Source organism: Lutra lutra, chromosome 4 (genome assembly GCF_902655055.1).
Source record: "Lutra lutra chromosome 4, mLutLut1.2, whole genome shotgun sequence".
Classification (NCBI taxonomy): Eukaryota; Metazoa; Chordata; class Mammalia; order Carnivora; family Mustelidae; genus Lutra; species Lutra lutra.
The window spans coordinates 183,322,763-183,346,882 of NC_062281.1; the positions used below are offsets into that span (position 1 = coordinate 183,322,763).

Here is a 24,120-nt window from a genome sequence, read left to right on the forward strand (position 1 = left end):
TGGAGGCTGATCTTGACACTACTTGGGAGAGGCGCATGGCCCAACTTTCCCTTGGGGGCCAGAGCCACAGAATCCCGATGGGCGTTTTTCTCTGCAGTTCCTGACTCTGCTTCAAGACCAGAGAGGAAACTTCTTCCCCTAAATACCCATGGTTCCCCAGGGAAGCCAGAGTTGTCATATGCCAAGGGCCTCAGAGACTCTCCTCTCTGGTCCCCACTCTGGCATAGCTTTGCCCTGCGGCCATTTTCCTCACTGACACCCTTTGGCCTCTAGATCATGTGCAAGGGTTGACCGAATCCCGAGATCCTCTCTTTCTCAGGCACTGGATGGGGCAGCTCTCTGGCATATGGCCCCAGAGACGGTTGGACTTTCTGTTGGCCTTTTCACAGAGGAACAAAGAAATGTTCTCTTTCCCCAACTTGGCAACACAAGTATCCACCCATGAAGACACCTGCTAACGGCGAGTCGTGCAGCATTTCTTAAAATGGTACATGAGAAGTTTGCAAAAGTAGTTGTTTAGAATCCTTCTGCTCTTAGTTAACTTTGCTGGCTGAGATGTCTTCCTAAGTTAGTAACAGTAGAATCGTGCAGGACTCACCTCCAATCGGCCAGACTAGCGGTAGCTCACACCGGCTCCCCTCCCCCAATACCGTTCCAAGCGGCAAATGCTGCACGTGAACCAGTTTGCTTCCAAGTCACTCTCTAGGGCCTCATTAGAGAGGGGTGAATGTTAGGGGGGCAAGGAATTCATTGTGCACCTGTAGAGTTCATTGTCTTTTTAAAAAACCACGACTTGGGGGGCATAACCAATGAGCGCACTGTGAAGACCACAGACCACCTCATTCAACATTAGAGTCACTTCTCAGGTTGGGTACAAGTGAAAGTCCCCAAAGAAAGGCCAATTAATGAAAAGCTTTTTTTTTTTTAAAGCTTTTATTTTTTAATATGATAAATATTCTGCAGACATTTTGGTAGAGGCCTTCAGAAAAGCCACTCTGATTTCTGGTGGGATACGGAGGGATGCGAGAGAGGTGGGAGGAAGAGATTTCTCTACGTGATGTACTCTGTTATCAAAAAAGAGCAGCTGGTTGGGGATTTCAGGGTTCCGATGATTCTGAACTGGTTCTCCCTTCTCTGTGGGGACGCTTCTGTCAATCTGGCTTTTGCTGGCCCTTCTAGAGCCTGTCCCTAGGATGGTCATAGGGTTAAAAGAAAGAATCCACCTGACTAAGCTTAGCTGTTTAAGGTAGTCATTGCCTGCCTTATTCATAATGTTGGCATCAGGGGAGATGTGTCCCTTTCTGCGAATGGGGAAACAGAGGCAGAGGTCAGGGAGGCCTGCTGCCGTGACCACCGAAGGTCTCAGCCACAGTCAGGCTTATCTTCACAGGCAGGTAGGGCCGGTGTGACCGTGGTGGATTAGCCCGTGCTACAGGGAGGGTAGGGGGTCCGCCCGGGGGTCTGGTTCCACTGCCGCCCCGCCCCCTCTCTGTGCAGGCTGGCGTCCAGATTGTGCTAAGACCGGGATGCTGACCCGCCAGCATGGCTATAAACGCAGAAGCACCACGCTGCTCATTACAGTAAAGAACCTTAATAACTGCCTAGTGGCTTGGATCGATGCCACGCTTGATGCTGCCACGGCCTTAGCTCAGACCTTCCAAACCCACGCTCCTGCTTCCAGGCTGTCTGACCCTCGGCTACCCTTCCTATGGCCACCAAGAGGTCCTTCTAGAACCAGCTTCTGATCTGGGACATGATACACTCCTGTTTAAAGGGCCAGTTCTCCTTTTCCTGGAGGGAGCAGCCGCCCCCTCCTCAGCAGGGCCTGTGGAGCCCTGTACCACCCCCTCACCTCCCACTGTCTCAGGAGGACCCTCCAGGCACTCCGAGGTTTTTATTCCGGGCAGGGCAGGCCCTTCCCTGACTCCAAACTTCCGCACATGCTCTTCCCACTGCCTGAAGGCTGTTCCCTTCCTGCTTCTCTGCCTGGCAAACACCTTTTTGGTCCTTCAAGACTCAGTGGCAGGGCGAGCCCCTCTGTGTGGCCTTTCTTGACTTTCTCAGGCAAAGGTCCTACACTCTTCTGGGAGCAGGAACCTCCTGCCTGGTGTAGGCACCTAGGTCTTCAACGATTCACTCGAGAGCTGGCCCCTGGTTCCTGCCACCTGGCAGGTCAGCACCAGGGTCGGGCCCTGCAGAACGGTGTAGCTCCGCCACGGAAAACATTCTTCCAGATGGAGCACAGGCTCTCTGTGTAACCCTTAGGAAGCATGGTCAACCTTGGCACCAGAAATCGTCCTAGACATGGAAATTGTGGAATTGATTAGGAGACGTTAAATGTCATTAATTGTCTCATCATTGGTGTGATGACAACGTGGAGAAACACCCAGAAGGGAATGGAACCCCCAGTAGGGGTTCCCAGGGCAGGGGTGGGGATGGAGCGAAGGTGTTCCTTCCTACCAGATTGGAGACCGGCGCCCTCCCCACCCCCCAGCCCACCCACCCTCTGCCACCTCCGACCCCGGTCATCACTGAGCATCGGAGACACCCGTGGGCTGGCCAAGGTCACATTCTGAATTCCCACCTGCTTCGTCCAGGCACTGGCTGGGATGACGTCTACCTCAGAAGAACCTCCTTAAGATCAAAGGAGGGTCGACCTGTGAAGCTCTTAGTAGACACAAAGCAGGGCTCAGTCCCAGGCCCCGCCCCTTCCTGGGGGCTGCAGCCACGGGGAGAGGAGGTTCTCAGCCGCAGCACGGAGAGGGGTCAGGGAGCGCTTGGGGGGAAATACAGCCCTTCTCTTCCTCCTGCTCCTCAGGGAAAAGCTCTGCCCTCAGACGCCTCCGAGCCAGGGGCTGCAGGGATCTGAACTCACGTCGGTGTTCGGGGAAGATCTGCAGGGGCGGGGCCTTTGCCGCACATTTCTGGTCAGCGTCCAAGTGTCCACCTGATTCACTCACGGCGGGGGCGGGGGGGGGGTGCTGGGGGGCGGTGCCAGGAAGCCTGGCCTCTGACCCGCGGCCCCCCCCTCCAGGCAGCTCGGCAGGTGGCGCTGTGGAGTGACAGAAGGGACTGAAGGGAAGGATGGGGGGGGGGCGCGAGTTGGGAGGGGGGAGGGGCAGACTGGGGATGGACCCCGCCCCCTGCTGGGGGGCATCCTCCCGCTCCAGAAGACGTTTGAGCTCAGGCCGGAGACTCTCCTCCGTGTTCTTTGCTGTTGACAGGAGGGGTCGCCGTGCGCCACATCCAGTTCTAGGGGCTTCGTGTGTCAGCCTGCTCAATTCTCACAACCCTGGGAGCTCAGTACACTAAAAACCCTGGGAAACTGAGGCACAGAGGGGTGCAATCCTTGCCCCAGGTGTCCTGGCTGGCAGGTGGGAGGGCTAGGATTGAGCCCAGGGGATCTGGCCCAAGGATGCCTTTCTTCAACATGCACCGCCCTGCAACAGAGCTCATTTTGCCCCAGCGGCTGCCATAACTCTCATGGCTCCGGCTACCTCTGGCTGAGGCGAAGTCAGCGGCTCCGGTGTGCAGAAGAGACTCCGGGAAGCCCGGGGTTCCACTTCCTCTGGTACCTTCTGCTTGCCATCTTCAAGATGCCCAAACCCAGTGGGCCGGGGGTGCCCTTGGATGTGGGTCATCCATTCATTTATTCAGTGCACGTTTAGCAGTCAGGCGGGGGGTAGCAGCGATCCAGACAGGCAAGGTCCCAGACCTTGTATTGGGGTTGGGAAAACAGCTAATAAATAAACAAGAAAAATTCAGGTAATCCTAAAAAAGGAAGGAGAGGAAAGACATGTGAATGAGGCAGAGATTGAATGGTATTGGGTGGCGGGTGGGGGGGGAGGGGAGGGCTGACAACCTGGGGCAGCAGGGAGATCATTCTGTATGGGTCATTCTGTATAGATTTTAAACTAAATATGTCCTAATTCTGTGATCTCCTTCAGGCTGAAAAATGTCATCTGCCTTGTACAGAGAGCTTTGTACACACCCACCCGTCCAGCTCCCTCTCTGGTTGTAGGACCAGTCTGGGCACAGGCTAGACATTAAATAAGGGACAACTTGTACCTGGGAGGGTCTGGAGCTTGGTCAGGCTGTCTGTGCACCTGCTTGCTCACCTGGCCTCAGGTGCAGATGCTGCGGGAACGCAGTCCCATTCAGGCTGGGTCACTGGGCTCAGCCTGGGCTCAGAGAGCTTAAGGGCAATCACTGACCTTGAACCTCAGATTTGAAGGGTTTGGAGGAAGGAACCTGTTCATGCTTTCAGCTGGCAGTGGTGCTTGCTTTAGCAAAATCTCCAGTTACAAGTCTTCAAGACACCCCGCCCCCCACCCCCCATGCTCTGTGGAGTCGGAGAATTGGAAGGATCCTAAAAGATGGCCCAGCCTCTGTCTTCAGACAGAGAATGTGTGATCAACCCTGGTCCCAAAGCCCCATTTCTCTTCTTGGTTATATCCAAAGACGGAGGTCACGGGCCGGGGGGCCTCTAATGTTACCAGGGTTACACTCTGCTTCAGGTAGACTCTTTAAGCCCAGGTCACAGTATTCTCATTCATTCAAAAACAGAGTTCCTGAAAGAGGCCTAATGAAGGGCCACTAGAATATTTGATGACTAATATGGTGGCTGTCTCAGCTGCAGACCAGGCTTCTGTTCTTGTGAAAATGCGAAATATTTAGAGAACGGGAACCCACCTGTCTCCACGGCCCTCCCTGCTAAGAATATATTATCTCGATTAAGGCAAGGAGAGGCGTGGGCTGCTCTCTGTGCCTGAGGACCAAGCAGATGGACTGAACCAACCCTGCGTTGGCCAGCACTACACAGAGCACTCGTGAGGACACTGTAAATCCTGTCCCATTCACTGGGTACGGCACGATGATGGGACACCTCGCTGTGAACTGGCTGAAGGGCGTGGATAAGCCAAATGACCCAAGTTAGCCTAACACCTTTGCTGCTAAGCGGTTGTTTGGTTTCGAAAGCAGGATCTTCCACGGTTTCATCTGGGGGAGGTGGGCACCCACCATGTGCAGGGCCCGTTGCCAGATGCCCAGTGCAGCCCAAGGTGGAATGAGTCATGGGCTGTTGTCGAAGGGCCTCGAGGTCTGGAGAAAGAGGCCAGCTTTGTGCCCATCGTAGGAGAGCACTCCTGCCTTGGCTGGTTCTCTCCCACGCATCCCTCGGAGCCTCAGCTCCCACAGTACTCTCCAGAACCTTCCTCCATCCTCAATCTGAGATTCCCTAGCATCCTTTCATGTACTCATTAATTCCACAGGCACTTAATGAGCGCCTGCTGTATGCCCATTGCTGCTGAGGCTGGTGCACTCATCCCATGAGGCTCTAGTTTTCTGTGGACGACCTGCCTGGAGGTCCTGGAGGCCAGGGAGCACGTCTTCACCCTTGAGTCCCCAGGACCTGCCCAAAGCAGCTGCTCAGTGAACATCTGTGGAACACATGAAGACAGCAAATAGCAAGGATATCATGTGGGTCGTTCCTAGAATAAAGACAAGCATTTGCACATGTGTTTACAGATGTCACCCTTTCTCAGTAAACATTGTGTCATCTGATTCTTCTCAACAGCCCCTTGGGAAACAGTTGTTTGCATTTGTGGGTGGGAAGACTGAGGCAGCGTGTGACCCACTCCGTGGGACACGGGACTTTTGGTGCCGAGTCCTGTGCTCTCTGAACTCCACACAGGACTGTTTCTTCTCTGAGAACCTGAGGTGGGTAATGAGCTGGGGCAGCTCAGGGCAGGGAGAAACTTCCCTTCCCGCAGAACCTGGGCTGACGCTGGGACCAGGCAGCTCCTGACAAGTCGGGGGGGTGGAGGGTCGGCTCTGTGAGGAGGAAGCCTCAGGGGACATTTGAGAGCAGGCCTGCCCTGGGGCTCGGGTCCAGAGGCCAGTCACTGGTCTGGCCTGCTGGGGCAGAGATGAAGAGACTCAGAGACCATAGGTGTTAGCAGGGACCTGGATAGGCCTAGCCCTGCCTAGCAGTTGTGAGCCTGCTGACCCTTAGCACTGGGGGAGTTTCTAAATCCATGCTTCCTAGCCTCCAAACCCTGAGTCTTTAATTCAGAAGATCTGGAGCAGATCATTTTAAAAAGCTCTAGAGGCGGGGGGATGGATGGATGGTGCATGGTGGCTCAGTCAGTTAAGCATCTGCCTTTGTCTCCAGTCATGATTCCCGGGTCCTGGAATTGAGTCCTGAGTCAGGCTCCCTGCTTCTCCCTCTCCCTTTGTCCTTTCCCCTGCTTGTGTTTTCTCTCTCTCTCTCTCTCTCTCAAATAAATAAATAAAATCTTAAAAAAGAAAAAAAAAGCTCTAGAGCCTTCTAGATGCTGAGTCCCCCATATCCAGTCATGATGAGTCAGAGGTTTGTTAGTGATGGTCTGCATTTCCCCAGTGCTTTTCTGCCAGCTGCACACTCTCCTGCCCCATCTGACACGCTCCTCTGCCTAAAAACGAAGGGGTGGTGTCTAGAGTTGACTGCGGGTGTGTGTGTTGTTGATTTCTTCTCTCATGAGCAGGTGTCTGTGGCTCACACCTTGACTTTCCTAGAGATGGGACTGAGGAATCTAGACTGGTTGGTTACCAGATGCCTTGACTGGCCCCTCCTGGTGGGGAATGATTGGAGCAGCGTCCCACAGCCTGGAGAGCCAGGACCCAGTCCAAGAACATTCCAGTAAGTCCCAGGGTGTCACCTCCATAGCCCCTCTCCAATGTAAATGGCATTGGGAGGCAAATGCTCTCTGTAGGTTCCCAGTGCTCCCAGTCTGGCCTTTGCCTCAGTCTGCCTCTCTTCCTGCCCTCTTTTAAAACTCCAATTAAAAGGCATTAGGAGGCAGTGGCTGGCTAGCCCAGGTCCTCAGAAGGGTACCCAACAAATGGGTAGCTCCGTTTGTTGTAAATCAATAAGGCCATTTTCTGCCACTATTGTACTCAGTGGGTTTCAGACTATTGTGAAATGAGGTAAAAAAGACTAGTATAGTACTTACTGCATATGGTGTATATATTTCTTGTTTATATGATTCTTTCCACTCGATTGGAAATTCCAATCTAGAGCAAAGATCTACCTGATTCATCTTTTCGCCCCACCTCGATGCATGGGCGTGGCTTAGTTTGTTGGCTTGATGAAAATATATGGATTTAACCAAGATTTGATTCAGAAAAATCCAACATGCACAGAGTTCCATTCATGACCATATGTATTTTTAAAAAATGTAATACTTTTATCAGGTAAATACATTTATTAATTAATAGGAATATTGAGAACAAAGAAATTTATCTCTCCGCCCACCATTACCTTGGCTTTAACTGCCCTAGATTATGACAACAAATTCACTGCACCTTGGGTTTTTTGCTTTAATGTCAAAATTATGTTGAAAGACACGTGAGATGTTTAATACTGAATAGCAATAAAAAATATGCAAAATTAGAAAAAACTTTTTAAATTTTCAACCAATAAAAGTAAGGAACATTATATCCACAGCAGTAGCTGCTGGTACCTTGATGAAACGTGAGATGCTTGTTATAGGATCCTTCGAAAGCAAAGCAAAATCCACAAGGTGTTGTTTTGTTTTCTTTTGTTTTTTTTTTTTTTTTTTTTATGGATAATTTGACCTACCAATCCTATTTCTGGAAACTGTCCTAAAGAAATCATTCAAAAGATTTTGAAAACATAGATGCAGCGTCAAGCATTGATTTCTATAGCAAAAGCTGGAAACATAGAAATGTTCCACAACAGGGAAATGGCTTAATAAATTACAGTACAGCAACATGTTGAAATATTACTCAGCCTTAAAATAATTAGGGAGACGAGAGAAATTTGAAAGAAAAAAAAAAAGAACCTAAAACAGCTGTGTTTGTTCAGGTTGCAAATGTTAAATGTATGTGCACCTGCCAGCAAGGAAGTGATGTACAAAATCAATTCCATCCTTAGGAAAAAAATAACATACGCCAAAATATTAATAACAATTGGTCTCTGACAGAAAGGATTGTCGGGGATTTTTATTCTCCTCTTCAATCTTCTCTATATTTTCTAAGTTCTGCATTAAAAAAAAAAAACGATGTGTGTTTTGTTTGGGGGGACAGAGCGTCGTGGATTCTGGAAAAGCCTCTCCTGCCTGGAAAAATGATTGAGAAGGATGATGATGCATTTACTTTAATACTGTTTTTGCAAAAAATGTAAGTACTACTTCTTTTTAAGATCTGTTTGAGAAAGAGAGAGCACAAACAGGAGCGGCACAGGGAGAGAGAGCATCTCAAGCGGACGCCATGCTGAGTGTGGAGCCCGATACGGGGCTCGATCCCATGACCCTGAGGTCACCACCTGAGCCGAAATCAAGAGTCAGATGCTTAACCGACTGCGCCACCCAGGCGCCCCAAAAAGTAAGTACTACTTTATTAAAAAGTGAAGGGATGATCTACCCAGCAGCTGATGGCCTCTCATAACGTCTGCGGCTACCGCTCTGGTCTTCATGCCTCCCTTGGATGACGGAAGTTGTAGCTTCTACTTGTGCTTCCTCTGGCTCCCTTTGTGTTCTCAGCACAGCACTCAGATCGCTGATTTGAAGACACGTCAGGTGCCGACTCCTCCGCTCAGCATCCTGCAGTGGCTCCCCATTTTAGCCAGCGATGGTGCTTGCAAGGTCTCCTGTGATCTGGTTCCCCACCCCCATGTCTGATGGCTCCACCCTCCCTCACTCCAGCCACCCTGCCTGGGACCCTTCCTCTAAGAGGCTGGATGTACTCACTCCTTAGGGCCTCTGCAGCCCCTCTGCCAGGAACAAGGTTCCCCCACTTCTCCTCCTCCCACCCAACCCCCACCCCCTCACCTTCTGCAATTTCTCTGTCCAGATGCTACTTTGTCAGTTAGGTTGGCCTTGATCACCACGTGATGTCTCATCCTCTACCCCACCCCCATGCTCTGCAGATCCCCCTTACCTTGCTCTGTTTTTCATCACATGTATGCGTTTCCCCCACATTGCATTATTTATTCCTTATTGTTCTTTTCTGTATCCCCACATTAATTAATGTGTAACCTCCATATGGGTAGGGACTTTCGCTCTGCTCTGTTCTGGCATATAGGTTCTTAGTATATACGTGTGGAACGAAATTGTTACAGATGATTTGAATAAGATGAGGGCCCGCTGGGAGCGCCATTAAGAAGGCAAAGAGTGGGGCCCCTGGGTGGCTCAGTCCGTTAAGTGTCTGCCTTCGATTCGGGTCCTGATCCCGGGATCCTGGGATCGAGTCCTGTGTTGGGCTTCCTGCTCAGCGGGGAGTCTGCTTCTCCTTCTGCCCCTCCCACCCCCGCTCTTGTGTGCTCTCTAATAAATAAATCTTAAAAAAAAAAAAAAAAAAAAAGAAGGTAAAGAGCAAGCTGAGGCCCAGGCTGGGTTGGGGAAACTAATAAACCCTCCAGAGCTTAGATCCAAGGCTCCTGGACTTGGTATACGGAAATCTGGTCTAGGTGGACACTGCAGGGTCCCAAAGCTGGATGCAGGGCTGACGCGGGGGCGGCGGGTCATTCCCAGACTCTCCTTCCCAGCTGGCAGCAGGAGAGTTGCTGCCATTTTCCCACGGTTTGTTGGCGAGTGGCTGGCCACTCTGGGCACCAGTGGGCTGGGCTAGAGCCCACCCAGGGTGTCTGTCAGTGGCACCCGCCAACCAGGGCAGACCTGGCTCTCCCTCACAGGGCAGATGCCGGAACGCACCGCCCTCAGCTGCTCACAAAAAGGACCAAGGCCGGGGCGCCTGGGTGGCTCAGTGGGTTAAAGCCTCTGCCTTCATCTCAGGTCATGATCCCAGGGTCCTGGGACCGAGCCCCACATCGGGCTCTCTGCTCAGCGGGGAGCCTGCTTCCCCCTCTCTTTCTGCCTGCCTCTCTGCCTACTTGTGATCTCTGTCAAATAAATAAAATCTTTAAAAAAAAAAGAAAAAAGACCAACGCCTTACAGCACAGATCTCCTCATTGTAAAAACAAACAAACAAACAAACAAAAAACAGGTGGGCACGAAAATCTTGAAATTTGGAAGCTTTGTTAATTAGGTCGGAGGACAGTGGTTTTCTTTGCTCTCCCAAGAAATGCATCCCAAGTCAGCTGCTCGGTTTGAATAAACAGAATGGAGGCAGGCAGGAAAGGAAGGAAGGGGATATGAACAACGCATTTTTTTTTTTTTTTTTACTGGAACTAATTGAATAAGAAACCTTGGTCAGGAATCATACCCCAAGAGTTAGATGGTGATTCACTGATGTTCAGTGAAATAACATTTCTAGTTGCATCTCTTCTCAATTAAAGCAATCAGTGGCTTTCGGATTCTCTGTACACCTTCTCCAAAAACACTCACACACTTCTTTCCTACGAATATGTTTGCTGGTCAGTGCTTTCTCCGGGCCCAAGCACATATTCGCAGCCGATGTGTTTGCTCGTTTTTTGCAGGAATGGCCCCCCGTGGCGATACGGTCAAGTGATGTCCACTTGGGTGAATCCCCAAAACTATCTTGCCTTTTCTTCCCCCCTTAACCGGTAATGTGTTCAGAATCTGACACCTCGCACGTTATCTACGGCTGCTGTTCTGGCCCAAGTTAGCTCCGTCTCTCCCCTGGTCACTGGCAACAGCCAGAGCTGCTCTTCCGTCTCCCACCCCGACCCCCGCAGTCAACTCTCAACCCAGCGCCCAGAGTGATCCCCCCTCCCCCAGCACAGTAGACCTTTTGAGCGAGACTTGCTTAACCCTACCCATCAGCAGTTGTCCTATCCGCGGTTCAGCCTCCTGAGATAGGATTCAAGTGTGTCCAAAAATACCTCCAGAGATTTGATCTTACGTACAAATCACTAGGGAGCGTTGCTGCTTCCTCCGTGGCTTGAAAGTCTAGGAACACAGAGGGGCATCAGAGAGGGCTACCAGACCCTGCCCTCACCAGGGAAGGAAAACGCCGTCTCACCAGTGTAGACGCAAAACGAAACAGCCAATTTTATTTGTACAACGTGAGCTACTGTCTTGTGTGTTGGTGAGTCACCCCAAGTCCGCTCTGCTTGGATTTCGCCAACTCCTCCGCCTTGGCTTCTGACCTTGGCTGGGTTTGGGCTGGTTCTGGCTCAGGGCGAGGGTAAACGGGGTCCAAACCTTGCACTTGACAGGGGTGTGTTGCCTCGTGCACAACGGAAACTGATGTTCCTGCGCTTGCTTCGCAGACTGACTCCAGATGGAGGCTGAAGTTGAATCATCTAGTTTCCTTTGCAGCTCTGTTTAAAAGGTAAGAAAGTAGATGCTCTTACCATATAAAGGTCTCGTCTGAGATACACCTCAGACTACAGGAAACCATGCACCCTTTTATCTCAACTTATTAAAAAACTGTGTAAAGAGAAACTTTTTTTTTTTTTTTTTTTTTGGCCCCTTGGGGCAGTGTGGTTTTATTTGACAGGAGAAACGCACAGGAAATGGTGGTAAAGTGCTTGGACAAAAGCGAAACTTAGTTCCCGGTACACCTCCTTTCGTAATGCATGCCTAGTGATCGGTCACTAGACTTTAAGGTTTTTCATGGTAATGGAAACCTCAAGGCTTGTCTACGTTTCTTCGCTTGTGGAGTATTTCTGTGGGATCTCTGGAGTGACTACCGGCCCACGGTCACGTTCACCTACATCTCTTCATCAGGACTGCCCGGCCTTGCCGGCTGTTGGCTGGATCCCCAGGTACTTTCAGGGCAAGGACTGTTGTGTTAAAACCACCTGCCATCTGTTGGTGAAAAGTTTTTGGATTCTAAATGATGAGTCACTTATGTCTCCTGCTGTTCCTTCTGCCGCCAGAACTAATTTACCTCTTGGACTGTGTCAGGGGAGATGCTGGGAAAACTGGTCTTGAAGCTTTGTCCTACGCAAAGTTCACATCCCTAATGACCACTCTTTTCCTGGTGCTATCGCTAGAAAGGTGGGGAGGACTCGCCTTTGCATTTCCACAAGGCGGCGGGGAGACAGCAACCCTGTTTCCTCCTCACTCCAGGATCCTTCACGGGTAAATCTACAGCCCCTCACTTGGGTCGGGCTCCAACTCCCAAGACGGTTTTACGCTTCCTTGTCAATGGTCCCTTGGTGGGACTCCAATGCCGGTCACCTGTGTATGACACAGGGGAGGCCCTCACTGACCACTGGTTCAATGAACGAGTGAGGTCTGTGACTACAAAGCGGTCACCCAAAGCCACTCATTAGACCGGGGTGCCCACGTGACAGTGCCACCTGCAAAGTCACCTCTCTGATAGTGAGAGAGGTGGCTCTTGCCAACTTCCAAAGGAGAATACTCGGAATGATTTTTCGGAGAAATTCAGGAGACTCTTGCCGTAGAGAGCTTGATGCGATCCTGTAACCTGAAAGCAAGATCTATGGGAAGAGTGGGGACCCGGGGTGCCTGGGGACGGGGACTTGGACTTAACAGCAGAGCTCAGTGTTTTCCCAAGAAGGTGAGGTCGGTGAGCCCCTCTGTCCACTGGAGCGCAGGGGCTGGAGTCCTGCGTGAAAACAGAAGGCGTGTTTCTCCGCCGACTTGGCTTCACACAAATCAATTTTTATTGTGTCATCATCCTTTTGTCCAAAAAAAAAAAAAAAAAAAGGTTATCAAGGTGGCTCAAATCTAGCTCTATTCTCATGTCCTAAGATACCCTAAAATATTTCTATGTTTCATGCCTTCCACTTTTTTTTTGCCACCCCCAAATTCCAAGCTGAATTGCAGCAGCAAAGCCCTAAGTGCAGAAGATTCTAGCTCCCTCCAGCATGCTCTGTTTCGCTGAAGTTTTCTACAGATTTCCTGCCTGGAGAAATTACCGAGTCCCAGGTGGGTGGGATTTTATTCTTACCACAGAGTAGGTGTGATTTTGAGGGAGGCTCTTCCCCCAGCCTCCTAGGATCAGAGGCAGATATGCACCCAGGTCCTGGGTGGGAGGTAAAAAGCTCCTGTACTGAGAGTACCAGGCTCGACGCCGACCCCCCCATCCAAGTCCCCTCCACCATGGTCGCTGGTTGGGAGAGGTGGCCAACTGCGTGGGCTGCCCAAGGTCCAGCAAGTCCCAGCTGACCTTTGCAACTGAGCTGGTATTAGGAAAGTGGACCACACATTCTGAAAGAACCCACTCTGGAGTGATCTGGGTTGTGTGGGATGTGGAAGGACAAGGCGAGCCTTCTTTAGAGGAAACGATGTTGGCGTTAATCTCCGTGGCTGAGTATCAAGTTGCTGGATGTAACACTTCCAGCCGCCTTCCTTATCTAGGTACAAGGCGCACTTGCTGCTGAGGCCGCCACGCTGATAGGCTTCTGGAACTCCTGCCTTCTCTGTGTACCCAGGAGCAGGGAGGGCGCCTCTGTACTCAGCGCTCTGTGATGGCAGAGCTCTTGAGGGACCAGCTCCCCTACTCTGAATGGTGATTTGGCCACAAAGAGGATCCTGATGAGAGCTGGAGGTCTTGCTGAACTCCCGACACAAGACGACTCTGGCGAGTTGTTCACGTCACCACTTCAGAGTTGGAAAGCCAAGACCCCGTGGTCTTCAACACAGCTGGGCTAAGGCATTCAGACGCCCCACGTGCCAGTCAGCCAGACACGTGGGCACAGGGTCTCTCAGCATGGGTGCAGCCGAGTGAGGCCCCATAGAGGAACCCTTGTCCTCCCTGGGGTTCCGAAATCACAAAACAGGGACACCGCTGTCCCCGCTCCAGGGAGTCTCTGTTGGAAGGAGGTGAAATACCGAGACCACGTCTCCACACCCCGATAAGCCAATGGCGCCTTCAGTGCAAACTTGTACAGACTTGTATGTTCATATGGTTTAAAAACAAAAAGATTCCATGAGTGACAAAAGCAAAGGAAATCAGAGTACACTGGTTTTTCTCAGTTTGGGAAGACTGTGGCATGCAGAGAGTAGCTACTGATGTTTGCAAACCTACTTATTCTCTATTTAAAAGTGGCTACTTGGCTAATCCACGGTTGTGGAAGCTATATGCTTTCTAGCTCCCAGACTATTTCAGAAACGTTGATGTGTTGGGGGATTTGTATTAGCGAAAGACCTGTTCTCTCCTCTGAAGCCACATCACACAAACTGTAATCCCCAAGAAACTCTAGCCACCCGAGCCCAGCAAAGAGGCTGCTTCCAAGATAGTGTCAACTGCCTGTTTCTTAAAGATGTTTGCAAGAAATACAAATGCCAGTTTGGCATTTCCTGAGCCCTGGTTATTTACCAGACTTGAATCCTCTCTGGGAAGTATTTAATCCTGCATCAAATACAGAAAGGCAAACCATTGGCTTCAAGAGAGGGAGAGTTCATTTGTAAAGGCAAGCGGGTGCTCCAGAAAGGACCCAGACCTCGGGGAAGGGGGAGACCTGGTCACGGTGGTTTCAGGAACAGCCCTGGTTAACTTGCCAGTTCACTCCAGTGCTGGAGGGAATTTAACAACTGGAAGAGAACCTTCTCAATGTGCTTGGCGCATGTGCAAATTTCACTCCTGCAGAGGAGAGGCTGTGAAGGTGGGTCGCAAGGATCACAGCCGCCCCAAGTTCACACGGCACTTGGGACTGAGCTGCCCGGAAGGCCACAGCAGCCAAGCGTGCTCCTTGCTCAGAGACCCAGGACCCCGGCTAGGGGGCTGTGGACTCAGAGCTCCCCCTCCCCTTCTTCCTGCGAGATGCCCAGCACCGACTTGTGGAGGATTTTGCACTCCTGCAGAGATCTGGTGAGGTCAGAGAACCGTCTCCTGGGCACTTCCATGGTTTCAATGCTGCAGGGCTGGTAGCTGGCCTGGTTCTTGTCCTCGGCCACAGCGACAACTGTCTGTAAGGCATCGGTGGGCCGGAAATGGTGAACGAACCTTCTGCCCGATGGCGACCTGACGGCCAGCAGCAGCCTGGGCTCTTGATCTGAGGGCTCCTCTGGGTCCCCCGCCCTGGGGGAGGTCTGTCTCCTGGTCCGGACGATGACTTTCCTCTCTGGGGAAGAAGCTGGAGCTCTGGACTCTTCTTCACTTGTCTTCACGGTGCTGCTCAGCTGCAGGGAGCCGGCCTGTTTCACCACTGTTTCCACAGACCCCTCCTCCAGGCTCTTCCTGTTGATGGAAGGGAGGACTGGGTATTTATTGAGGGAGGAGGAAGCGCCAGCCGGCACCTGCTGCAGCAGCTCGGGGATCTCTCCGGGAGCTCCCTGGTTTGGAGACCTGGGTGCGCAGGCTCCCGGCCTCTGGCCGCCGGGCGGCTCGCAGGGGATGGCTGGAGTCAGGGAGGCCGGCGCGCGGTGAGGACCCGGCTCTGTGCCCTGCGGTCTGTGCGGGCTCCGCCGCGTCCGTCCCTTGGCGGACTTGGGCCTGAGGACGTGCATGTTCGCCGAGTCTGGCTGCCAGATGAAGCCGTCAGCGGCCGTGCGGCCCGTGGTGCTGCGTTCAGGGGGGGCTATGTTCACAGGGGCCTCGGTGGCCATTGCTTCTCAAGACCCCTAAGGAAGCAGGAGAGAAGAGAAGCCGTGGATTATACTTCCCGGGACTCCCGCCTCCAAGCCGATCACCCCCGGGGCCGGAATCAGTGCCAGCTGGCAGGGAGTTTGGGGCTCCTCTCTGGATTTCCGGCGTGGGTGGGGGGCACCGGGTGCCACGCATTCCTTCACAACCTCAGTCATTTCAAACCACTCGGAAAAATCAGTGAACCAAGAGTGAGGGGAGATAGGTGTCGAGCCCACCAGTAAAGAGATACTTTCAATGAGTAATAATTGCCATGAGGAAAATAAACAAAGTCAGCACCAGGGAGTGACTTGGTTTGGGGGGTGGTGAATTCTTATTCTTACGGAGTCAGGGAGGGGGCACCGTTGCTGATCTCAGCCCGTTGGCCAGAACTCACAGGGAGGTACGCAGGTTCTAGGCCAGGGGCCAGCAAACCTTTTCTGTAAATGGCCAGATAGCCAATATTTCCAGTTTTGCAGGCCACGGGGTCTGTCACACAACTCCACAACTCTGCCTGTGGGGTGTGGCAGCCACCACAGACAGCGGGTGAATGAACGGGGGTGGCTGTGTGTCATGAGTCTTCGTTTGTGGACACTGACATTTGAATTTCATGTCATTTTCATGTGGCACAAAAGATTCCTCTTCTTTCCATTTTCCCCCCAACCATTAGAAAGTACAAAACCAATTCTTAGCCCACAAGCCACACAAAACTGGCAGTGGGCCGTCGTGTACCAAACCGGGTCTTAGACCATCTCCACAGGGACGCTGGGCACGAGGTCATCCCACAGGTGTAGGACCCAGAACACTTGCTCCTTGCTCACAAAGCCCCCTATCGGCAGAGTCTGGACTTGAACCCAGGTCTTGTGACCCGCAGTCCTGTTCTGGAGGACCGGGCTTCACTTTCTGTCTTCCTAGCTACCTGGAGAACCCTGCAAGGGGGTGCTCATACGTGCTAGCAAAGTCCCATAGAAGCCCCGGGTTCCCAAGCTCAGGAGGAGGCGTGGGCACTTCTCTGTGCAGGCCCCAATGACCAAATCAAGTCTCCTCCCTGCTCACCATCTTGGTGGCCCCTTCATTAACCTGGTTGCCACCACCTCCCCGCTTCCAGGCCCTGGTGACATACTTTCCTGTACACTGCGGGGCGTCTAGGGCTCCCCCCACCTTGGAATCCTGACCACCACCACATAGGCTGACCAGGTGTCTCCTTGCCCTCTGAAGACCTTCTGGTAATTTCCCAGTGCCTCACAGTCCCCAAGGAGCAGCATGTCCGAGTGCAAAGGAACCAGGACCTGATGTCCTAAGTCTGGGGTTCTACTGCAGGCTGGGCCGGGAGTTAGCTGAGAAACCATGGGACTGTCAATCTACCTTCCTGATGCATCCCTTTCCTCACCTATAGAATTAGCCATATGACCTTGAAGACATTATTTAAATACCTCTAAGGTCAGTCCCTTTTTCCGCAACAGGAAGACGGTAATACGAAATCACGTAAAGTGGCCATAAACACCGGGCTCGGGGCATGTGTAGTCAAGGCTTAAGAAGGCTTTGCTTTTGTGTTTGGTTTTCTGTTTGCTTAGTGCTTTCTATTGTTTTAGGTCCCAAAACCTTACCTGTTGCTGCAGAGTTTTTCCCCCAGGAGACCCTCGGTGGCTCTCCTCCTAGCCACCTCTGACCAGCAGGGCAAACCATGGAACCCATGCCTGCCCCGCCCACTGCACAGAAATGCCAAAGGTTGATTTCAACTGCCCATGAACTTGGCTTAAAAATGCAAAATCAGGGGCGCCTGGGTGGCTCAGTTGGTTAAGCAGCTGCCTTCGGCTCAGGTCATGATCCCAGCGTCCTGGGATCGAGTCCCACGTCAGGCTCCTTGCTCGTCAGGGAGCCTGCTTCTCCCTCTGCCTCTGCCTGCCATTCTGTCTGCCTGTGCTCGCTCTCTCTCCCTCTCTCTCTCTCTCTCTGACAAATAAATAAATAAATAAAATCTTTTAAAAAAATGCAAAATCATGTTCTCCTAAGAAATGCCTTCTGATGTCCCACTTTAATTGCATCCTTACCTCAAACCATCTTACACCAAGCTACCTTCATCACAGTCCTGAGCAATGTAATTCCAACCCTGTAGCCTTGCATTCTAATGTTATTGGAACCCATGTTCCAAATTTACCCATGTTGCCAAATTTTGGAAAGTATCCTTTTCCTCTCCATTAAAACCATACCCAAACAAGACACAGTCTTCCCCTATATTCTCCAGGCACTAGCCAGTTCGAAAGCTATCCTCCCTTTCTTAACTTAAAGGCCTCTTCTATGTTTGCTCCCTTCTGTCCACAGACTGGGTCTTTCCACACTTCCCATCTTCTACTTCTCACTAGGTTTTCACACCCAATCTGGCTGCTGGGAGTTCAGGAACCTTCTCCTTGGCATGAAAAAAAGCCGGCCTGTCTCCTTGTTAATTTAATCTGTTTCCTGATCAACTGTGAAGAAAGTGGCTTTTCCCCTGTTGGCTGAGTTTTAAAGTCTTTCACTTGTAATTAAGCAGCTCTGCACTTTAACTCAGGGTGACAGGAGAAGGTCGTGATTGTCCAACTGTTCTGCCAAAGATAAGCACAATTTGGGAACCAGCTCCCCTTCTCGGTCCTCCCTCCCCCCTCCAGCAATGGCTATTAATTTGCCACAGCTTCTACAGAATTATCACAGACTTGGCTTCTAACTCCCACACATGCCTCAGGAAGGTTTAACTGTCAGTAAGTTTGGTAACTTAGAAACCTCTTCCTTAACAACTTTGATGAGGAAAGTCATGTGTTCTCGCAGGCTCTCTGCTGGATTATTTTTAACAGTAAAACTTGACTATGTGCATGCACTTTCTATACCTTTTGGTACTATATAATTATCCATGTTCAGGGGGTGTCATATTCAAGACACCCTGGTCATAAGATAACATGACTGCGAGCTATCTCAGAGAAAAAAACCTCAATTATGACTAATTCCTATAAGCCCACTCATGGTTATTTAGAGACTAACACCTCCTTCAGGTAAAACCGTTCCATCGAACCTGCTTTCATAACCCACTGCCTCCTCCCGAGCGCGGGGACCATCTGTTACACGGAGGGAACACCAACTCTCCCCAGCATCTATCCCATAGAAAGGGGAAGCTGGGGAGGTGGTGGTGGGGAACAGGTGTTTAAGGACCTGGGCCAACCATGCTTTTGTATCTACACCTTGGGTCCCGAACCCTGTCCACTCCCCTGGGTCCGGGAGGGCTTGGGCAGTGCCCATCACTACCCCCACCCCCCTTAGCTCATTTCCCCACCTCGAGGCCTGGCAGACGTTCAACCACAAAGTGATTTGACAAGATCTTGGTGTGGGCATCCATCAAGCCACCAACCAAATAGACAAGTGGCCTGTTTGCTTAAACAGAATAGCTACACCCCAGAGGCCTGCTAGGAGTCAGGAAACAAACATCAGTAACGGTTTCCAGGGAACCGCCAAAAGGGCAGGTACCCATTGCTTAAGATGAATTGTCCAATCGACTGGAAAGGAAGAACATTGGACAGGAAAGGCAGGGGCCATATTCCTGCTTTCCAAAGGAGCCCACCTCTCAGCACAGGGTCAGACCACCCCCTTTCATTGGCAACCCAAATCTAAACCCACAGCAAATGCAGTAAAATACACCCACCCACGTACCATCTGCTGGTATATACCGAGCATGCATACATTTGAATTGGTCTTTTTTAAATGTTTATCAGTTAATACTATCCCCTGCCAACAACCCCACCACCCCCAAGCCCCAATCCACCACCCCCCGCCTCCCCGTGAGGCTTTCAAGATGAAAGCACTCAGAAGAATCAACAGGAGATGGTAGTTGGCCTGAGCAGGAGAAAACTTTGGTACCATTCCCAGTTCTACCCCCGGCTAAATGATTAGAATGCACTGTCCCACGCAGAGTGCAGAGTGCCACGTTTACAAGGAGGAGTGGAGAAATTGGACCACAAGCCACCAAGTGATCAAAGGTTTGGAAAAGGCAGTGGGGATGGTTGCTAGAGCAGCGTGGGGGAGGGGGTAGGAGAAGGAGGAGAGCTTAATTATTTCCAAGTAGGGACAGCTCTAAAAGGAAAGGAGCTGAGCTGGAACAGCAGAAGCAGACATTTGGGGGAGGGGCAAGAAAGAACGTCTAGAAAGTGAGCGGTGCCTTGGGTGAAAGCGCATGGGTCTGGGGGAGGCTCTGATTTGGTTCCGGTCGATCCGAGGGCAGGACGTCCTTTGGTCCCCGTGGGTCTGTCCGTGTCCCAGTCTGTACTGCCCAGCCAGGAGTGCATGGCCCGGCGGATTCCCTGCCCCCTCGGCTTCCGCGGAGCCCGGGAGCTGCCCCATCCAGCAACGGTGAGCTGGGCCGGGCTGGCTGGCTTTGCCCTGGAGTGGCCGCTTCTCCCCGGGACCCCTCCTGTCCCCCCGCCGCCCCCCCCCCCCCCGGGGGCGGCCTGTCCCAAGGCAGCGGGCGCGCTCACCAGGCCGCTGCTCCATCCGCCCCGCAGTTGCCCGGCTCAGTCCGGCTGGTAAACAGCCGGCGTCTCCGGGGCAACGGGCAGGAGGGGGCCACGTGCTTCCGGTCGGTGGGGCACCCCGCCCGCCCCAGGGTCGCGCGGGTGGGGGGCCTCCTGGGTCCTCTCCTGGGAGGGGCTGGGGAGCACCGTGGGCTGTGACCTGGGGGCAGGCCCCAACCCGCTCAGTGTCCCCGGTTAGGAGAGAGGCTGCTGGACTGATTCCCGGGGGCACCCTCCATGCTCAGCGGCTGATTCTAAGGGCTTGTGTTGAGTTGGGGCCTCTCTCTGCCTTGTCTCTTCTCAGGGCAATGTCTTTAACACCAGCCCCACACTCCCCGCGGCTTCGGGACCCTTGGGATCAACTATATCTGCCCCGTTTTGCCTCCCCTAACCAGGACGCTGGTACTTCCAGCAACCCCATCCACTTCCACCCCATTTGTCTTCCCAGTGGAAACCGCAGCCCATTGCCCTCTAGGCCTTCTCACTGCCCAGCCCCCAAACCTGCTCGTTTCCTGCTCCGACCAGCCCGTTTCCTGCTCCGACCAGCCCGCAGTCCTTCACCCAGGCCATTCCCTTTGGAGAATCCCCCACGTCCTTGTCCTGCTGCCACTCCGTCCCTCCCACCTGATGAAACTCCATCAGTCCACTTACACCCAGGGGCTGAAGACACCTTGACCAGCCGCAGACCTTGGCATAGTTTATGGAAAGGTGTGGTCTCCAACACCTACTGGACCCTTAACCCCAGGCAGAAATCCTCCCACTTCCCCCAGTTCAGTTCTGTCTCCTTTCTCCTATGGTGGTTATTTCAAACATTGTACTCTCTCCTGAAACCTCTCCCTTCTCCCCTGCCCCTCCTCCAACGCAGAAGAATCCTTACTTCCCTCTTCAGAGACAAAAGAGAAGCCATCCTATGGAAGCCTTGTTAGTGTTTTGTCATCAGACTACACACTTGTCTGCTTTCCTCCGTCCCTCCTGCTCGAATGGGAGGGGACATGTCCTCTGACTCTGTCCAAGACCTACTGCTCCTCCAACGGCCCCGAAGCCAGTTCCCTGCCAAAGGGCCACACACATACATTCCAGACCTTTGCTCCTGCTGTCCCTGATGCCTGGAAGAGTCTTCTCCATCCTCCCCAAACTTTGCCTCCTCTCTTCCTTTGCCTAATGCCCACGTAGCCTTCAGATCCCAACTTGAATGGATGAAGGCTTTCTTCCAAAATGGAATTAACATAGCTTCAGAAGGAACTCTTACGACTACTATTGTGTGCCAGGCACAGTTCTAGACTCTTGGAATACACAGACGAATAATTTCGTGACTATATTATTGGAAGGTAATGTTAGTAGACAAAAAACAAATTATCACAGGAAAGAATCAGGGTATCCTAGCATTGTGGCCGGATATCTGCTGTCTCGTGTGTCCTAGACACACGGACACAGGATTGCGCTAGGGCACGACTGCGACCCTCCTCTGAGATGGTCACAGTCTGGTTGAGGAGGCATGTCACACGCCCTTCAGGAGTTATAGATCAGATTGTTTGCAAAATACAGTTTGAGCCAAAAATGGACGGGTGGGCAGGGGTTGGACATGGTTATGTGCCCCTGTCCCTGACAGGAAGGTCTTTGGGCCCCAGGAAGAGGGGATCATTTCAGCAGTGAGGGTTCCTCCTGTCTCAGGAAAGCTGTGCCTGACCTGTGGGAGCTGCGGGTGGGCCATGCCACCTGCTGGGGTCGCCTCCTGCCCGGCCCTAGACATCCGGGGTGGCACCTGGGGCCCCAAGGAGGTGCAGGAGGTGACGGTCTGAGGAGCCATTGGCTTCACAGCTCTGTGCTGGGTGGCTTCTTGCTTGTAAATGATTCTGTCAGAAATATCTAAAGCAATGCTCTTCAGGCCTTTGACGCCCACCCAAAAAAGATTTAAAGTAGATTCTTCATCAGCTATTTTAATAGCACCTAAGGATTATGCAATCTTTTGGAAAATCAAATCCGCTTCTCCCCCTACCGTGCGTGCGTGTGTGTGTGTGTGTCCCTACGTGGGCATGCACTGAAATGGGGCTGATGCCTGGGGTCTGTTTAATATTCAGCAGGACGTGTCCTTTGCTCCCCAGGGCTATGTAACGCACAGTGCCGGGGGAAGCTGGAGGGAAGGAAAGAGAGCCCATCCGCCAATGGCTGTGCCTTTCTGCTCTTTAAAGAGAGCGCTGACTTTGTCACCTTTGTCTCCCCTTTCTTTAAAGAACATGTCTTCAAAAGACGAGCCCTATAAGGCCTGGTCTCTGACACGCTTGCAAAATGGATTCTCAGTAAACGTGGCCAGAGGCACCTGCTCTGCCAGCTTCAAAGTGGGGTCGCCCTCCTTCCCAGCCGTGGTTCCCTTACTCCCCAGCTTCCTCCGTGGGTTCCAGCCAGTTTATTGCCCGAACGGGCCTTTGGTCTTCTCATCTCCAGGGTTGTTACTCATGCCTTTCCCACCCTGCTTCCTTCCTCGAAGTCAATCCAAATTTACTGATCCTTTAAGGCCCCTGTTAAAAAGTCACCTCTTTCATGGAAGCTTTTCCTGACCACCTCCTCCTCAACCCCAAACCACATGGGCTTCTGCTGATCCCTTTTGGTCCAGTGGAACATGTCCAAGATGGCACCACCCGCCCTCACCAGGTCAGTTCCTCTGATCTTCAGTGCTCTCTTCCAGAAAGGCATCATTGGCCTCCTTTGCAAAACAAAACAAAACCCAAACCAAAACAAACAAACAAAAAAACAACTGACCCTCGGGGTCCCTCAAGTTCTTGAGTGGCCGAGCTGTTCCAGAACCCCAATCTGGCTGATTCCACCCCGTACTCCAGAGCCCACCCCCAGCCCGGCATTCCCACATGGCACCTTTACCTGCACCCACCTGTTGCACTGGTCGTGAGGCAGTGGGCATGGGCCCTGGAATCCAGGCTTGAGTTTAAATCCTGGCCCCACCGCTTGCTAGCTTGCTAGAGACCTTGGGTCGCTGATTAGTGTTCTCTGGACCTTGGTTTCTAACTCTGTAGAACGTAGGTGGTTAAGAATGGGAGTGCGTTGGGCTTGAAATCAGATGCTACGTGGAAAGGTGTTAGCATGTGCCGGGAACGTGTGACTGCTTGGGGAGGGTTAGTGCTCATTGTCATGTTGGTTTCACCCTCCGTGTGCCCCTCCGTCAGCAGGACCTGAGCTCCTCGAGGCTAGGAACTTGCCTGTGTCTGAGTCCCCCGCTTTGCCCGCACGGTGCCCACTTCATGATAGGCGCTCAGCAAATGAGTTAAATTAATGAAGAAACAATGCCGATTCCACAGTTGGCTTTTCCACCGAGGGACCCGGCTGGCTGCCACTTGGCATCCCCCAAGGACTTCTGGTTTGAAGTCTAAATGACCTCCCCCAGGGCTGGGCTGAAGACAAGAGCTTCAGTGTCTCAGCAGCTTGTCCCCAAAGAGCAGGTGGCCTCTTTTTGAAGTAGCAGCTTCCAAATTTTGGAGTCTATACCCAGTGTACTATTCTGCCCTCGATCCCATTAGATGTGTTGATTGAGACCGTGGGTAATCTTCAAGCAGAAGTAGGACGGAGTGTGTGCCCTGGTGGAGAGGCCAAGATGCTGGCACAGTTACTATGCGTCCTGATGCCTGAGCATCCCAACAGGACCTGCAAGAGGGAAGTTTCTAGATAGTGAAATCCACCTCTTAAAGTGCAAGATTCTACTGTTTCCCCATATTATTAGAAAACATCCATTCACGTTGTGCCTCCTTCCCTGTCTTCTTAAGCAGAACATAGCAAACATGGTACTTCACCTTGGCTACTGTTGGCCAAGCGCTTTCGACCTCAGGAACTTGTTCAGTCTTGCGGGCAATCCGTGGGAGGGGCAGCCTCATTGTTTCCACCTTGCGGGTGATGAAGGGAAGTTTCAGGAACTTTCAGTGGCTCTGCCAGGAAGTGGGGGAGCCCTGCTCCTACCCTCTTCTCCAACAGAGAAGATGGAGCTGTTTGCCCTGCACCTCAGTCTCTTACACAATGCAGCCTTTCCTTGACGACTTGAAGTCAACAACACTCCAGGTGCAATGGTGTTACTGTAGCCAGAACTATCCATCCCCACACTCAGTGGTTCCAGGTTTGCAGGCTT

At 52.1% G+C, this 24,120-nt stretch overlaps 2 protein-coding genes across 8 annotated transcripts in view; one reads left to right on the forward strand and one right to left on the reverse strand.

Annotated features, from left to right (window-relative positions):
* UBXN10 (UBX domain protein 10) lies at positions 1–20,037 on the reverse strand. Of its 3 annotated transcripts, XR_007126992.1 has the most exons (5): positions 19,959–20,037; positions 15,187–15,461; positions 12,975–15,078; positions 4,333–4,342; positions 1–11 (listed from the first exon to the last, which is right to left on the reverse strand). XR_007126992.1 is itself a non-coding variant. In XM_047728290.1 (2 exons), the coding sequence occupies exon 2, from the start codon at positions 15,444–15,446 to the stop codon at positions 14,631–14,633; it is 816 nt and encodes a 271-aa protein (XP_047584246.1). In that variant the 5' UTR covers positions 15,447–15,461; positions 19,959–20,037; the 3' UTR covers positions 12,955–14,630. The 3 variants fall into 3 exon arrangements, 1 of the variants encoding a protein (XP_047584246.1); XR_007126990.1 differs by having other exon boundaries at positions 12,975–15,461; XM_047728290.1 differs by lacking the exons at positions 1–11; positions 4,333–4,342 and having other exon boundaries at positions 12,955–15,461.
* PLA2G2C (phospholipase A2 group IIC) overlaps positions 19,320–24,120 on the forward strand; it is a 21,647-nt gene continuing 16,846 nt past the window's right edge. Inside the window, exons 1-2 of one of the 5 annotated variants that reach the window (XM_047728292.1) lie at positions 19,320–19,463; positions 19,706–19,833. The gene's annotated coding sequence lies outside the window, so the exon portion shown is untranslated. The other 4 variants (XM_047728296.1, XM_047728291.1, XM_047728293.1 and 1 more) reach the window with 4 other exon arrangements.